Source organism: Ursus americanus, chromosome 13 (genome assembly GCF_024610735.1).
Source record: "Ursus americanus isolate L20-20 chromosome 13, mUrsAme1.1.p, whole genome shotgun sequence".
In the NCBI taxonomy this organism is placed as follows: domain Eukaryota; kingdom Metazoa; phylum Chordata; class Mammalia; order Carnivora; family Ursidae; genus Ursus; species Ursus americanus.
In genome coordinates, this window is record NC_142139.1 from 13560216 (window position 1) to 13578190 (window position 17975).

General features: G+C 42.5%; 1 protein-coding gene across 3 annotated transcripts in view; it reads right to left on the reverse strand.

The window, feature by feature from the left end:
- PDE5A (phosphodiesterase 5A) overlaps window positions 1-17975 on the reverse strand; it is a 141439-nt gene that overhangs the window by 27912 nt on the left and 95552 nt on the right. For all 3 annotated transcript variants that reach the window (XM_045799065.2, XM_045799067.2, XM_045799066.2), the window contains exons 12-14: window positions 8207-8353; window positions 3240-3365; window positions 1577-1671 (exon numbers count right to left, since the gene is read on the reverse strand). In XM_045799065.2, coding sequence (XP_045655021.1) covers window positions 1577-1671; window positions 3240-3365; window positions 8207-8353 — 368 coding nt within the window. The remainder of the gene's footprint in view (window positions 1-1576; window positions 1672-3239; window positions 3366-8206; window positions 8354-17975) is intronic.

A 17975-nucleotide genomic window follows, 5' to 3' on the forward strand; every position in this document is an offset into this window, starting at 1 on the left:
CAGAGGACACAGTGGCCACATCACTACAATTGTTGTTACATCAAGTTTTCTGTTTATTTAGATAAAGGGAATGCACTTCAAGAGCTCCCTGAAATTCCCTCCAGATACCAGACATCTGGAATTTCCTTAAGAGGTCTATCCATGAGTTGCTTCACTTGCAGACCTAAAAACGTGCTCAGTAATAAGATCTTGCCATTAAGATGTAGGCTTTTCAACTACGTTGCTACAAGTAAATAAACATGTCCCAGGGGCTCAAAAATCTGATGAAAAGTGATGTCACCTTTATCATCTCATTTGTCCTTGCAAATGTCACTTAAGGATGGCCCTGGAGGGGGGCGCCTGGGTGGCACAGCAGTTAAGCATCTGCCTTCAGCTCAGGGTGTGATCCCGGCGTTATGGGATCGAGCCCCACATCAGGCTCCTCCGCTATGAGCCTGCTTCTTCCTCTCCCACTCCCCTGCTGTGTTCCCTCTCTCGCTGGCTGTCTCTATCTCTGTCAAATAAATAGATAAAATATTAAAAAAAAAAAAAAAAGGATGGCCCTGGAGGGAGCCTGAAACACCTGTCTCAAGAATCAGTGTCTACTCTCAAAACGTCCAAAAGGCAGGCTTCTGGTGTTGATAGGACTCTCACTAGCTTCTGCTGCTGAGACTTAACCCTGGAATATGCACCACGCATCCTATCTGGCACCGATACGCGTTAGCTCTTAAAACCTACATCAACCCTACGAGGTACGTAAGCTCTTATCTCCAAGCTACAGACCAGGAAATTGAAGCACAGAGAAATAAGCTCCTTTGCCCAAGGTCGCAGGGGAACCGTGTGGCAAAGGTAGGATGTGAATCCTGTCTGGCGGCAGCCCCAACGTGCCAACCCTGCACTACACTGCCTTCATGAAGACCAAAAGCTTCCTTCTACTGAGTGCTTACTAAGTACTTCAGATCGAACTAAGCACTTTTCAAATAGTAGCTTCTCTATTTCAGGGTAAAATTCTATCTTTTTTGAACTAGTTTTAATATATTGTTTTCTAATGAAGCTCTGAAGCTGGGTATACATAAACTAAAGCAAGACTCTTGGTAATTATCTAGTGAAATAAGATTCTCAACGTAAGATTTTCTGAACTTCAGGCCAGAAATGTTACCAACACAATATTGGATTTGGATTTTTTTTTTTCCATTTCCCTTAAGTAAAACCAGAGTATGTTAGGGGCCTTGATCAATTGAAATCTGGTACCATGAAATTTTGCTGTGGCTTTTACTTTAAAAAAGACAGCCCTAGGGGCTCCTGAGGTGGCTCAGTTGGTTAAGCATCTGCCTCCTACTCAGGTCATGATCTCATGGGTCCTGGGATCAGGCCCAAGTCCAGCCGAGTTGGGGGGGGGTCCCTGCTCAGCAGGGAGCCTGCTTCTCCCTCTCCTTCTGCCACTCCCCGCTGTTCGTGCTCTCTCTTGAGCACTCATGCTCTCTCCCAAATAAATAAATAAATAAAATCTTTAAAAAAATACATTACTTAATTAAAAAAGACAGCCCTACAACTTAAAAGACACCTTTTCTTCTTTAGCTGGGGAAAGGCGCCTTACCGCTGGATGTAGGAGTTATTCACACCGCGGTGGTCCAAGTCGTGGCTGAGCGCGGCAATCAGCAGGGCAAGGGTCTCCAGGTCAGTGAGTCTGCTCTGCAGGGCCAAGGATGTCGCGGAAAGAAAGACAGGGACAACTTGGTGAAGTTCATGATTCTACCACGACTTTCCCCAATCGTGTGTGTGTTTCTCTGAGTGCTTTCCACGTGTGCTTCTTCAGGGTCACAAAGGACTCACGCTAGCATCCTGTTCTGCGGGGACTCGGAGCTGCTTTGGCTTCAGAAGGGCATTACTGTAAATGCCACTTATCGACAGAAAAGCTGAAGTGCCTCAACCACTACTCTGTCCACCTACGGCAAAGAGCATTAGCTCTTCGTGATCCACATACATGTGGAATCGGCAAAATAAACTTGAACTAACTGCTGGCCCTCTGCCTTCTAGTCCCTGCGTATTCTGCCGGCCTCGCTCTCGGCTGCTAGCCGCTCGAGCCTTAAGGAGCAGAGGCGGTGGGAACATTAAGCGAAACAATACACAGGGAAGAGGATTAGAAATGAAAATGTGGCTTTACGAAGTTGCACAATATGTTCCAAAGCCAAACAGAGGTTATTTTTGTAACAGCTGCCATTTGTATTATTTATCCTACTGGTCGCCTTCCTCAGTAAGAAAACAAGTAGAAACCATGATCGGCTCCACTCTGCTGGACCCTCAACACTGCACGTAGTATGTTTATGACATTAGACAAAATTATCATTTTGTTGTTCTTCATGGAAAGCAAGGACAGTCTTCAGCGGTATAATCCCGATGACCTTTCCACAGCCCAAAATAAGCTGATCCGATTTTTTATAAATGTTTGCTATGGCAGGGAAATACTACTATGGTATTTCATATGGCCTCTTGGACAAGAATCCCCTCTTTTAGCTCTAGCCAGTTAAAATGTGCTCCCTATGGAAACAGAGACAGAGAACAACATTTTTAGAATTTCCTTTTTTTTTTTTTAAAGGGCATGGAAGCTCTGAATTTAAAACAGTTATGTGATGGATGCCTGGAATCACTTACCTAGAATAACTAGTCGATTCCCACTGAAGTTAGAATCTAAGGGCAGAGATAAGGATAAAATCTGGCCTGGAAAGGAACGAATTACTTGAACTTTTCTGCACTGATCTCCCTTGTACACAGTCTCTGGTCGATGTATATGACATTAAAACCCTTCCCATGAAATACCACTTATAAAATGTAACCGAGTGCTCCGGAGAAAATGCAAGAGAAGTCTGGACTTATCTGTGAAGCCACTTGAATGGTTTTCGAGGAATTCTACTACGGGGCAGGTTGAACGGGAACATGAGAAATTTGATACTTTTTCTTATGCTGTAGAAAATTCCTCTGGAGGAAGTATTTGTCCAAAGACTATTAAATTTAATATGAAGTTATTTTAAAGATTTTAAAAAATATGCCATATATACCACATAGGAAAGGAAATCAATAACTAAGTATTTTGCCACGCTAGTGTTCTTCAATTAACAAGATGTCACTTATTTTGTAAGTGGCAACAAATACTATTCCAATCATCATTAGTGCACATTAAAAAATACTTGAAAGAATATGCTGTGAATTTTACTACCAAAGCCAGAAGAGGTCTTAAATATAAAAACGGCTCTAAAAAGTACCTGAATCTTGCCTGCTTTTAGAGCAGCGAACATGCACTGAGCTGTATTAAAGGCGTGTCTCCAGTTATGATAGGCAACATTCTTCCGGTAATTCTTCTTAACGCTTAAAATCCACCTGCAAAGAACCTTTAGGAAATAAAGCATAAGTAGTAACAATACTTGCTAACATTTATCACATATTTACTATGTTCCAGGCACTGTACAAAGCCTTTACCTCTAACCCTCAGGACTCTGGGGGAGGCACTACTACTCTGATAATTTTACAGATGAGCAGACGGACATTCAGAGTGGTAACTCGCCCAAGGTCACGTTGCTCGTAAAGGGAGGGGCTAAAATTCGAACTTGAACAGTTTGACCTCGGAGCCCACCACGTGGACCACCATGCTAACTAAACGAGATGTAAAATTCAAGAGAGCCCTAAGGAAGGTATTTTTGCGTGGGTAGGGAGGGCACTGCCTAGCTTTTTAAAGGATGTTGTGTCCATGTGCCATCAATCAGGAGAGTCCAAGTAGTCAACTGTGAATGGATTCACTTTTAGACAGTCATGGAAATAGCCACTCTCAAGTTCTTCCCATGCTTCCAGCTTTTAGTTCTGCAAAGGTACTGGGTACAAGACTGTGCGGGTGGGTTGGGGGCTGAGACGGAGAGCGCATGGTCAAGCACAGAATGGAGCTCCCAAGTCCTGAGGCATCAGCAGGTCTTCGGCCCTTTTAAACTACGCTTAACTATTCAGGCAGAGTTATTGCTTGGTTGCCAAGAAGTAATTTTTAAAAATATATATGCAAAAGAAAGCCCTGGGGTCCCTATGAAAAAGATTTATTTTAAAAGATGGAAAAAAAAAAAGACAGACTTCAGAAAATCTCAAAAGCTGGGTTTAATTCAACTTCTAAGCAGTGTATTCAATAAAATCCTCAGAGACTCATGGGCCCTAAGCACGGTTATTTTTCGTGTTAGCATCAGAGTCTGCCTCTCTTCAATTCTGAATGATTTACTATACTTTGGGGGATCTGTAAAAACAAATATGTGCTTCCTCCTACGGATATCACTGGAGATGCTTCGAACACAAAGAGCACTGCCCTGGGGTTTGGAAAAAGTACCAGGGAAAGAATGTTGCTCTAACAGTATCCAACACAGAATGATTGGCTGCAGAAGCAGGCTGAAAACAAGGTTACTTCTTTGTTGGTAGAAATTGCTTATACAGGATTTGGTAGAAAATCAGTGCTTTCATAACCCTCCTTTTCTCTTCAGGTCTTTTTGTTCCTGTTCTGTAATGCAGTCCACAGGGAATTCTGATAACAAGCAACCCTAATGTCCCCTAGCTCTTGCGGCTCCAAATCACCCTATTTAGCAGAGGATTTCTGCGTGCCTAAGACTGACACGCGTTAATCCCAAATAGACTGCAGTTTCTTTCATCATGACCCTTTCTGAACAACATCAGCTAGAAAGGTGATAGTTTCATCTCATTGGCAGAATTTAAGTAAGAGCTCTAAACTTGCTTTGATATGCTGAGAAACTATAAAGTGTTCTAGAAAATTACTGGTGATGAATTAAAGAATCGAGGAGAATAAGCATGAAAGTTCAGAAATTTAACCCACGAGTATATCTCTTTACTATTCATAAATCTGTAGGTATAATTAAAAATACACATATATCACATAATATTAAATAATGACCAAAATGACTCTATGAAACATTAATTCCTGATGGACTATTCTATCATACTTCTAATAAGATGGGCCTAAGAGAACTGGGTAATCCAATGGATACAGTAGTTAGGAACGAGATTTAAGTACAGTTTTGGATTCTATTATCAGGACAGTCTTTTAAAAACATTTTTTTTTTGGTATAGTTAACACATAATGTTACATTAGTTTCAGGTACACAACACAGTGATTCAACTTCTCTCTACATCATGCTGTGCTCACCACAAGTGTAATTACTATCTGTCACCACACAACCTTAATACCGTATCATTGACTATATTCCCTATGCTGTTCCTTTCATTCCTGTGACTTATTCATTCCATAAGTGGAGGCCTGTATCTCACACTCCCCTTCGCCCATCTTGCCCATCCCCCCAACCCCCTCCTCTCTGGCAGCCATCAGTTTGTTCTGTGTATTTATAGGTCTATCAGGATGTTAACGGCATTTAGGAAAATCATGGTCAGATCTGCTCAGTGCTTGGTGGATATGCCTGGCGTGTTCCAATCTGCACTACGGTCTTTTGCACGGGATTACTGAGTAATCAGGTGCAGTGTGGATGACCCTAGGGAGCAAGTTCATGGCATTGATCAGACTCCAACCACGGCGAAGGCTTCCTGAGTGGCAGACTCGAGATGCTCTGGGAGAAAGAGAAGAACCAGAAAACAGCCCAGTTTCTGCCCTCAAGAATCTCAATCAGTAGTGAAAATAGTAAAAGTGCACCTATAAAGGAAATAAGTAAAATCGAGACCACAAATTGTCAACAGTGTCCCAAGAGAAAAGTGTGCTGTGGCAGGAGTGGAGCAGCCTTGCAAGTGGGGCAGTCCATTCAGGAGAGGAAGGACGTGTGAAAGACAGAAGGTGAAAATAAGCACAGCACATGCAGATTGGTTCAAGTAGAGTCAAGAGTCTGTTTCATAGGTCAGCAAGAGCAATGACTGCCATGTTTATAGGAGAGTAACTCAAGATTTGGAAGCCAAGAAGGGACATGAAGATTTGACAGACCTTTCAGTCGGAAAGATTCTTTGTTGGGCCAGCTTCACGATGCCAACATCCTCTCCAGCAATAACGTTTTAATTTTATTACCCTAAAATTATACTGACAATAATATCTGAAATAAACACGACAGGAGAGTCACTAGGGCAGGAAGGCTAATCAGAATGACTGTGATATTCAAGTTAATGCTGGCCAGCGTCAGGAATAGCAGTTATTCAAACAGAAAAGGAGAGTAAACGAATGAGATATTGAAGAAAAATATCTGCCTAGTGAGCAAGAATTCAAGAAAGGGTAAGAGAAAAGATTACTAAAGAAATTCTGTGTGACTGGGGCGCGGGGGGGGGGCTCAATCGGTTCAGTGTCTGCCTTCGGCTCAGGTCATGAGCCCCAAGTCTGGCTCCTGCTCAGTGGGGAGTCTGCTTCTCTCTCTCCTCTGCCCTTCCCCCAGCTCGTACATGCATGCTCTCTCTCAAATAAACAAATCAAATCTTAAAAACAAAAAAAGAAATTCTGAGTGACTATCATCATATCCAGCACTCACATGCTATCTGCAAACTTACAGGTGTTTCAGAAACAAGAAATAAATCAACTTATAACAACTTCATAAGTAGGTGTAAGGATCAGATTCCTTTGGCCTGGCTGGGCCCTTTCCACAGAATCATTGCTAGTTTAACGTATGGGAAATCGCAGGGATTTGAAATGCTGCCTTACTTTTTAAGGTCATGTAACTAGCAAGAAGCAGAACGGAGATTCACATTTAGAACTGGCTCTAAATGAGGTCTTTAGTCCATTAATAGAAAAGGCTTTTAAAAATGAGCCCTATAACCTACAGTAGAGAAATCTAATGGGGTGATAAAATAAACAGCAGAACGTCATAGGACACAGGAGTATAGGTATATACACACGCATTCAGACAGACAGTCACATCGATGCGTGTGTCATTCTCCCAAGACTGCCACTGGGGAAGTCATACCATGATCCCAATGAACAGACTGTGAAACTGAGAACTTGAGAGATTGATTGCTTAAGGAATTAAGAGCTAATGACTAGAAGAGCTATAACTCACAATCCATGATCTTTCTACTCTGCCCACGCTCTCTGAATTTCCAACAGAGGCAATACCAACCAGAGAACTGTTCTTGAGAGCTTCTTGAAATAATCAAATGACATCATGTCCTTTAATCAGCATGGCTCTAAGAAGAGTGGGGTAGTATTAGAGTCCACAGACAGTCATTCTTGGTTTTCACCCAAGAGACATATAAACTTTGGCTAAATTTAAGAAAGAATACCCCAAGAACACCATTGATGGCACTGTAATAACCTAGCTGTATTAGCCCTTCCTTTTCATTCCTAACTGTGAGGCTTTTGAGAGCAGGGACAACTCTTTGCTGAAATGAAGACTTAGCACGGTGCTGGGTACACTGTATATATTAATAAAGTTTCATTTTATGAAGTCGTGGATTGCTAAATAGTAGAGGCCTTCAAGGTATTTAAATTTTCAGGCAGGAAATCTGTATAAGAAAACTAGAAATTTGACTGACCAGAAAAAAATTAACTTCAAAGGCAAATTACTACATTTTTTCCCCCAAACAATCCTTTTTCTTCTCCCTTATTCTTAGATGCTATACCCATAGCTATTCCCTGCTCTCTCCACACGGGTATTAGAAGATACTGATTGAAGTCTTGCTGTTTTCTGAGAGCTGAATAAGGTAATCAACAGGGGTTAATATCAGTTTTCATCCTCGCCCCATGTGGGTAACCCCTGTTCAAACCCCAAGCTTGGCCTCCCATCAAGCACCTGTACTCCCTCATTTCCAAAGGAGATCGCTTTGTTTTGGTCCTTCTCCTCACTGTGTTGTCATAACCTCTGTGATCGGAGCAGGTTACTTCCCTGTTTACAACCCCTCAGTGACTCACCATTGTTTTCAGGATAAAATCCAAATTCCTCTGAATAGCTTACAGGGTTATACACGATTTGCTTTTACCTTCCTCTCCACTTGCGTCCCTTGCTTCCCTCACTCCCTGCACCAGGGCTCCGCAGCCCCAGGCCCACTCTCGCATCCTGCCTTTGCACACCCTGCTCCCGCCAGCGGGAGTACATTCCCCTGTTCTTCGACTTGCTGCTTGACAAATAGTAAGAACCCAATAAAAATCTTTTTAGGGTTGATCATTTTTCTTTAAAAATCTCAGGTAGGCATTAGGTGACAGTGTATTGATTAATTCATTCTTACACACACACTCTCTCTCCAAAGGACACAACTGTATTCCCACCTCGTGTTTCATCTGGAAGTTCTGCACAAGGTTGAGGTCAGTGAACATCCGAATTGTGCACAGCGCCGTTTCTAGGTCAGACAGCTCGAAGTCACTGAAGCCAAAGTCGGTGATTTTAAGCGTCTGAGCAGATGGTACCACAGCGGCCTTGGGGAAAGAGAGAACAAAATGAAGGAGCACAGTTAATTTTATAAAGCAGCAATGATTCACAAAGCTTCCTCACTTCACTACAGGGAAGTGACACATTGTGTTTATTTTTTCTTTTTAATGTATACCCTAGAAATCTTTTGATAAAGGAGCTACTTCTGGGTTTTTTTGTTTGTTTTGTTTTTTTTTAATGAGTCCCTTGGGCGGTAACAAATACGGTTCCAGGTACGGTAGGTGGAGGAGAGAGGGTGGCTGCCCAGAGATTGCACCTAGAACAGTAAGCAGAGCTGACTCCAGGGATCTGGCCCCTTCGTACCTCCCCAGTCTTAGCCATTCAACAGCTACACACTGAGTAACTCTGCGGGACCTATCCCAGTACTACGGGCTGGGAGCAAGACGTGAGCAGGATGGCGATCGTGTTCTAAGTATTTTCTGCTTAACTGGTAAGACAGTCTTACTAAGCAGATACTCCGGCTCTGTTTTTCAGGTACAGACCCGTAAGCACAAAGAGGCTAGCGGCCTTACCCAGAGTAGCCCAGCTGCTTAATAATCCAGGCAGACTATCCTATTTTCCGATTTGACACGATCTCTACTGTGGAGGTGAGCAGAACGCACTTCACCCGAGCCTGATTGTAAGACTCACCTAGGGTGCCCGTTAAAAAAACTCAAGTGATTCTGATTCAGTAAATCTGGGATGGGTCTTGAGAAGTTTTGTCTTCTGGAGGAGAATCTGTTTTTTTAATTAATATCCTTGGTTTTAATTTGATAACCATTTAATTGTAGTAAACACCTGCAATGTCTTCAAATATACCGTGCTCCTTTTCATCACTGTCTGTACCTCCTGCTTCTCCTACAAAGGACCTACTCTCTTTAACTGACCGACTCCTTTAAAGCACAGCTCGCATCCAAAGAAAGGATGAATGCCCTTCAGCGTGGACCCCACCTTGGGAACGTCTGTTCAATTACAGGAAGTTCACTGTAATGTAACTTCCTGTTTATCCGTCTCCTAAGTCCCCTGGGATCTATAGGCAGGACTGTATCTTACACATCCCTGTATCCATCGTGAATACTGATGGATACAGCTTTGATAACTGTCAACATGAACATTTGTTAAATAGTGAGAGGGGAAAATCTTATTCCCTTCACTTAATGTGAGTCATAAGTTCCAGTTTTAGGGTCCCAAAACCACCAAGGAGGGTGAAGCCCACGAACCTGGGTTGGAAAACTAGCAGACCTGGCAAGTGCATTCCAATCTGTTATAACATTTAAAACTGGGAGATTTTAACAACGACATCAAAAAAAAAAAAAAAAAAAAAAAAGGATTTCTGGCTTTTGAGAAATCAGGCCACTTGGAGCCCCAATTCTCATGAAGCAACCCTGGCCAAGGCCAAGGCGCCTGGCCCCGTCGGGCGGCACAGAAGTGTCAGACTTCTCTCTTAGACTTCTTGCCGGGCCCGGTGGGCATCAGAACTTGCAGGAACCCCCACCCCTTTCCCCCTTGACCATTTTCCCTGCCAGCGCTTTAAGTACTTTAGCCATATTGGGCTGCGATTCACCTGATGAAAAGAGGCTTTAACTTGGTGCCAGGCAGAGGGAAGACAAATTAGGAAATCTGAACCCGGCTCCTTTCCTTCAGTGTCTTTTCCTTGACTCCCTCCAAACCCCTTAGTTTTCCTAGGAGTGTCTAGGATACCACTATTCTGCTTTACCTCCATCGTTTCCAAACCAAAAGAGTCCAAAGTAATAAAATCTTACGGAGCAATCCCCGGCTTTCCCCTACCAGTCTTGGGGCACTTGCCCACTCTCCTGCTCTCTTGATCTTCACATTGTACTTACATCTATCGGACACGTTTAAACTTTAAATTAGCGTCACCCTCTCCATAGTCCAGACTAAGACTCTTTCCCCGGGCCCCACATTCACGAGAAAATACGCATTCTGTTAGGATAGTCCCACAGGCTGCTGCGTGGGCTGAAATGGGAAGAGAGGAGGATTTAACATGTTTGGATAAAGGGCTCCATTGTTGACAGCAGCATCGGACATCAGAGCTGGCGGCAGTACAGTGCAGTGCAACCCCGCGGTGCGGAGGTGGGAATGAGCCCACCTTGTAACTCAAAGCAGATTGCAGCTGCTTCCCTTACACGGGCTGCACTCGACAAGAGAACAGATGTTTTTTTTCCTTAGGGCATCGTTATTCTTAGGAAAAAGTTTTCTTTCTTTCCTTCCACAAAGGATATTTTAGACACTACGGGATGAAGACGGCCAACACAGCTTGCGTCTCTCTCCTTGACACTCGAATTCCTAACCTCTCCACGGAGAGAAAACAGTCTTTCCTTGTGCGTGTTCAGTCACCCCGCGCCCCGACTCAGCCTTTCCGCACTGACCCGGGGGGGACGCGCAAATATTTTCCTTTGGAACTTTGTGCTCAGTGACACAGAAGTTCAGAATTCTTGGAACGGATTGCCAGCCAGCCGTGAGCAAGCCACAGGTCATTTACAGCCCTTGTCAACTGCCTCTTCGACCACGGCGAGACAATTCAACTTTCTGTGTGTCTTGAAAGGGCTTGGGATAGAGGTGATTTTAAATAAAACGTATTGCCTGTAATTCTTACCATTTCATAAAACAAAATGGTCTACAGGTGACTCGGGGCAGAGAATAAAGTTTGCGGTATTGCCGGGATAGGTTATGTTTATATAATTCTGGATTTTCACAGCTGCTTCAAGAGACAGTTTGTTTTGCCAGAATTTGTAAAGTGACTTTTTTCTTCAGGGGATAATATAACTTACTGCATGGTGGCACTGAAGACTGACAGAAATAACATACTTTTAAAGATTTTTGTAAAGCAATAAGGCGCTATACAGGTGCGTATGTATTATGGTTGAATGATCCAATTCAACTATGATACCATTGAATCCCACAGAACACCGCTCATTCCCCCACGAGAGAGCATAATGCTTGTGAGTCCTCAGGCAACAGTGTTTAGGTATTTTATTGCTTAATTCAAATATACTTAAGCTCTTCTAGAGTTGGGAGTTTGATTTGTGTCCGATTAACCAAATACGGAATGCAAAAAGGACACGTAAGTGTCTGCCTTCGGCTCGGGTTGTGGTCTCAGGGTCCTGGGATCGAGTCCCACATCGGGCTCCCTGCTCAGCGGAGAGTCTGCTTCTCCCTCTCTATCTCTCTGACCCTCCTCCCCGCTTGTCCCCCCCAGCCCTCTCTCTCTCTCTCTCAAAAAATAAATTAAAAAAAAGTACACAAAGCTCAGTGGATTAAAGATTCAATCTGGCAAACAGGTCAGTAGCATAATCTCATTTTGCTTCTGAGTTCTGTAATTGGATCTGCCACTCAAACTAATGAAGAAACTATTTAGCTTCCATGACACTTTAGAGGAAATTCTTCATTTAAGTCACCTTTTTTAATGACCCTTTATTTCTAATGCTTTGGCCCCTTTTCACCATTTTTGCAAAATTTTTTTAAACACAACCGACTCCGGAAATGAAATTCACTAAGGGTGGAACTAAACAGACCCCTGGGAGTAGGACTGGATTGGGTTAAAGGAAGCAGTGTTCTGTGTTTCCTCCCCCACCACAGTATTCAGAGTTTCTAAAATATTTTAATTTCTTAGCATTCTTAACTCAAAACCAACTATTACATTGATCACAATTAGCTAGATTAACTACCACATTTACATTTCAGCATTAGATAAGGATCATAAAAAGAGTAACTTTAAAGCAAAGTGAAGCACGTGGTAAAAGGTATATTTGTGGGGCACCTGGGTGGCTCAGCCTTTTAAGTAGACAACTCTTGACTTTGGCTCAGGTCACGATCTCAGGGTCATGAGATTGAGCCCCATGTGGGGCTCCACACTGAGCGAGGAATCTGCTTGTCGTCGTTGCTCTCCCTCCCCCTCACCCCTCCCAGCTGCTCTCTCTCATAAATAAATAAATAAATAAATAAATAAATAAATAAATAAATAAAATCTTAAAAAAAGAAAAAGGTATGTTTGCTATGAAGGGTTCTAGTCCCGACATTCCCCTGAATTTATCACCCTCAACAAGATGTTCAACCTCTCTTATTTTCTCACCTGTAAAATGAGGGGGTTGGGTTAGAGTGTCTCTAAGGTTTAATATTCTGAATTTGTGGTATGTTTCTCTCTCTGGCCACAGGACTCCAGGTCCTCTTATTGCCTTCTCACTTTGGAACGAAATCCACGCTGTCGGTGGCATCTGACTCTCAGAGGACTTGCCTGTACGGGGCTCGATCTCCCAATCTCCGTCTCTGACCCTCTCCTCGGTGAAGGGAAACGGGTGGGTGCACCCTAGCTGTTACAGTTCTGTTGTGTTTTTCACGCCTGATTCCACATTCATGTCGCTGTTGGGCTTCCTCACACACAAGAGAAGGGATAGTCCACAACTCCTGGCTAAATAGAGGACCAAAAGCCTCCGTGTGACCGTAGAGGAGGATTAGCCTGGGTAAGTGGTAGCATCCCTACTTACTGCATTAACGCTCTAAATGATAATCTGAGTTTCCTGAAATTGTCATTTGTATTTTTGTGGGGGAGGCTTTGGGAGGAGGTTGATACTTTTGGCATTTGTTTTTTAGGTTCTCTTTCTCACTTCCATGCCTCTTTAGCTGTTTCTCCTCTGCCTCGAATGCAGCCCCCCAAGTTTTCATTTGGCTAGTTCTTTTCTCATCTTTCCCAGCTGCACCAGGGACACATTCACTGGGGTATCCCTTTGGTAGATACTATAACAAGGCTCCATTAGCATCCCCATCAACTTCCTGCTGAGCCTTCATTTTCTGAAGAGTCTAGGAAGCTCAAAAAGATATTTCTCTGACTCCCTCGCAGCTAGGGTTCCAGACTGATTCTGGTTTCTTCAGTGAGGTACAAGTATACTTTGTTTTACTGCGCTTTGCAGATGTCGTTGTTTTTGCTTTTTAAACCAATTGAAGATTTATGGTAATCCTGCATCAAGAAGTCTATTAGCACCATTTTCCAACAGCATTTGCTTACTTTGTGTCTCTATGTCACAATATATTAAACTTTTTCCTTATTATTATATTTGTTATGGTGATCTGTGATAAGTGATCTTTGATGTTGCCACTGTAATTATTTTGGGGCACCACAACCGTGCCCATGTAAGACGGTAAATGTTGTGTGTGTTCTGCAGCTCCACTGACCCGCTGTTCCACCATCTCTCTCCCTCTCCTCAGGCCTCCCTATTCCCGGAAACACAGGCCAAACAGTAATCCTGCAATGGCCTCTAAGTGTCCGAATGAAGGAAGAGTTGTACACCTCTCACTTTAAATCAAAAGGTAGATATGATTAAGTTTAGTAAGGCATGTTGAAACCCAAGACAGGCTGGAAGCTAGACCTCTGACACAAAACAGTTAGCCAAGTTGTGAATGCAAAGGAGAAGTCCTTGAAGGATATTAAAGGTGCTACTCCAGTGAATCCAAATGATAAGAAGGTGAAACAGACTTATTACTGATATGGAGGAAGTTTTAGTGGTCTGGATAGAAGATCAAATCAGCCACAACATTCCCTTAAGCCGAAACTTAATCCAGAGCAGGGCCCTCACTCTCCTCAATTCTCTGAGGGCTGAGAGAGGAGAGGAAGCTGCAGAAAAGTCTGAAGCTAGCAGAGGTCGATTCATGAGGTTTCAGGAAAGAAGCCATCTCCATGACGTAAAAGTCCAAGGTGAGGCAGCAAGGGCTGATGCAGAAGCTGCAGCAAGTTCCCCAGAAGATCGAGCCCAGATCATTCATGAAGAGGTCTACACCAAACTACAGATTTTCAATGTAGACGAAGCACATCTATTGGAAGAAGATGCCATGTAGGACTTTCGCAGCTAGAGAGAAGTCATTTGCAAATATATTCTTCCATTCAGTAGCTTGCCTTTTTGTCTTGGTTTCCTTTGTTATGTAAAACCTTTCTTGTTTGATATAGTCTCATTTGTTTATTTTTGCTTTTGTTGCCCCTGCCTGATGAGACCGATCCAAAACAATTTCGCTAAGATGGATCTCAAAGAGTTTACTGCCTCTGTTTTCTTCTAAGAATTTTACGGTTTTCACTATTACATTTAAGTCTTTAATTCATTTTGAGGTTATTTTTGTATATAGTGTATGAAAGCGGTCCAGTTTCATTCTTTCCCACGTAGCTGTCCAGTTTTCTCAACACCATTTACCGAGAGACTGTCTTTTCACCACTGTGTATTCTTGCCTCCTTTGTTGAAGATTAATTGACCCTATAAGCACCGGCTTATTTCTGGGCTCTCTATTCAGCTGCACGGGTCTCTGTGTCTGTTTTGTGCTAGTACCATAGTGTTTTGATTACCTAGCTTCGTAGTACAGTTCGAAACCAGGGAGTGTGATTCCTCCAGCTTTGTTCTTCCTTCTCAAGACTGCTTTGGATATTCGGGGTCTTTTGTGGTCCCATGCAAATTTTAGTCTTAGTTGTTTGAGTTCTGTGAAAAATGGCCTTGGTATTTTGATAGGGATGGCATTGAATCTACAAATTGCTTTGGTATTAATGGACATTTTAACAATATTGATTCTTCTAATACATAAGCACAGGTAGATTTTTCTATTTATTGGTGCTTTCACTTTCTTTCATCAATGTTTTACAGTTTTCAGAGAACAAGTCTTTTATGTCTTTGGTTAAATTTATTCCTAGGTATTTATTCTTTTTGACGTAATTGTAAATGGGATCGTTTTCTTAATTTCTCTTTCTAGTAGTTTGTTATTAATGTATAGAAATGCCACAGATTTCTGTATATTAATTTTGTATCCTATGACTACTGAATTCATTTATTAGTTCTAAAATTTTTTTGATGGAGTTTTTAGACTTTTCTATATATAGTATCATGTCATCTGCAAATACTGAGTTTTACTTTTCCCTTTCCAATTTGGATACCTTTTCTTTATTTTTCTTTTCATATACAACATCCTAGGTATATACCAGTCTCTATTAAGTTGATGGTCACTAAAGTTCGAGCACATTCTAAAACATTAAATTTTTACTCCACTACCACGTGTTTTGTTTTTGACCTCATATTTTACACGTATTTTGTGTATCCTTTGACTAGTTATTGTAGATGTAGATGATTTTATTACTTTTGTCTTTTAACCTCCGTAATAGTTATATAAGTGGTTGACCCAGTACCTTTACTGTATGTTTACCTATACCAGTGAGATTTTTTTCTTTAATAATTGCCTTATTGCTAATTATGACCTTTCCTTTTCTTTTCTTTTTTTTTTTAAATTTTATTTATTTATTTGACAGAGACAGCCAGCGAGAGAGGGAACACAAGCAGGGGGAGTGGGAGAGGAAGAAGCAGGCTCCTAGCGGAGGAGCCTGATGTGGGGCTCGATCCCGGAACGCCGGGATCACGCCCTGAGCCGAAGGCAGAGCTTAACCGCTGTGCCACCCAGGCGCCCTGACCTTTCCTTTTCTATTTAATGAAGTACCTTTAACATTTCTTGTAAGGCCAGCTTATGGTGATAAACTCCTTTAGCTTTTGCTTGTTGGGGAAACTCCTTATCTCTCCTTCAATTCTGAACGGATAACCTTGCCAGGTCGAGTATTCTTGGTTTCGTGTCTTCCTTTAGTTTGAATATACCGTACCACTCTCTTCTGGCCTATAAAGTTTCTGCTGAAATATCAGCTGACAGTTTTATAGGGGCTCCCTTGTATATATAACTAGTTGTTTTTCTCTTGCTGCTTTTAAGATGATCTCTTTATCTTTAACTTTTGACACTTTGATTATAATGTGTCTTGGTGTGGGTATCTTTGAGTTCATATTTTTGGGGCTCTCTGTACTTCCTGGAGTTGGATGTTTTCTTCCTTCACCAGGTTAGGAAAGTTTCTATGCATTATTTCTTCAAACAGGTTTTCTGTCCCTTTCTTTCTCTCTTCTCCTTCTGGGACCCCTACATGAGTATTAGTATGCTTGATGTTGTCCCTTAAACAATCCTCATTTTTAAAAATTCTCTTTTCTTTTTGCTCTCATTGGGTGATTTCCAACCCCCTGTCTTAAAGAAGTTGATCTGTTTTTCTATGTCAATTAATCTGCTGTTGATAACCTCTAGTGTATTTTTAATTTCAGTTTTTGTATTCTTTCAGCTGATTGGCTCTCTTTTGTATTTTCTCTTTGTTGAGGTTCTCATTGTATTCGTCCATTCTTCTCCCAAGATCAATAAGCATTTTTATGACCATTTCTTTGAACTCTTTACCTGGTAGATTGTTTATCTCCACTTCATTTATTTCTTTTTTGTGGTTTTATCTTGTTCTTTCATTTGGAACACATTCTTCCGCCTCTTCATTTTGCCCGACTCTCTGTTTGCTTCTATGGATTAGGTAGATCAGTTATGTCTCCATGTCTTGAAGGAGTGGCTTTATGTAGGTGTCCTGTGGGACCCTGTATTGCAAACTCCTCTGGTCACCCATCCCCTTTGGGTACGGCAGGGTGGAGGACCACCCACTGGTTGTGGTAGGGTGAGGTTACCTGGGGCAGTGCCATTGTCACTGGGGCCACCCATCAGGTGTGGCGGGGTAGAGCCACTTGGGAGGAGCACAGGCCAGGGTGGGTGGACTGCGTGGGGCAAGTCTGCAGGGAACTACCAGGGCAGGGCAAGCGGTGCTAGCACTTCAGATGGAGAGTGTCAGAAATGGCACCTGCTAGGTAAGGCAACTACTCAGGGCAGCAAGGTAAACGGGAGTGGAAAAAAATGGCATCCACCAGTACTTCTATCCCTAGAGAAAGTTCCAACAGATCCCCAAATTAGTTCCATGCCCCAAATTTAGTCAATTAAATTAGTTAATGAATCTCATTCACATGTAACCCAGGCACTTTTCAAACTGTTGCCTCCACTCTGGGACTCAGAGCAAGTGAGACTGTGCACATGCCCTTTAATTAAGAGCAGAATCTTGGTTTCCTACTGTCCTCTGGCTCTCCTGAACTTAAGCCCCACCGGTTTGCAAAGCCAGATGTTATGGGAGCTCATCTTCCCAGGGCAGGTTTCCTGGGTCAGAGAGCCAGATGTGCAGGTTGGACCCCTTCTTGCTCAGAGAGCGCCTTGGCCATCGTGATAGCCTCCCCGCGTGGGCTGCCTTGCTGGGGCTGAGGCTCCTGAGGCAACTGCATCTCTGCTGCCCCTGGTTATCTTGATGTGACTTTCTCTTTATAGCTTTAGTTCCATCAAGTCTTAGTTCTGCTAATCTTCAAGCCGTTCTCAGACATAGTTGTTTGACATGTAGTTGTAGTTCTGCTGTCTCTACGGAAGGCAGTGAGCTCTGGATCTCGACTGCAAATCCAAACATCTGATTTCTTGAAGCATTAATGTAGCCAAAACCTAGATGCATGTTGCTGAATTACAGTGTAGGATGAAATCACAGACTTGCCACATCTCTTACATGAAACACTACACACGTCCCAGACCATTCCTTCTAGAATGCCTCTATATTATATAATTTCACAATGCTGTACACTTCAAAGTTACAGCTTTTTGTTTCTGGCTATAATCATATAATATTGTATAATTATTGTACATATTGTATATAGTCCTTCACTATTCAAGCTCTAAGAGGGTAGAGACTTACTATTTACTGTCATGTGGGGC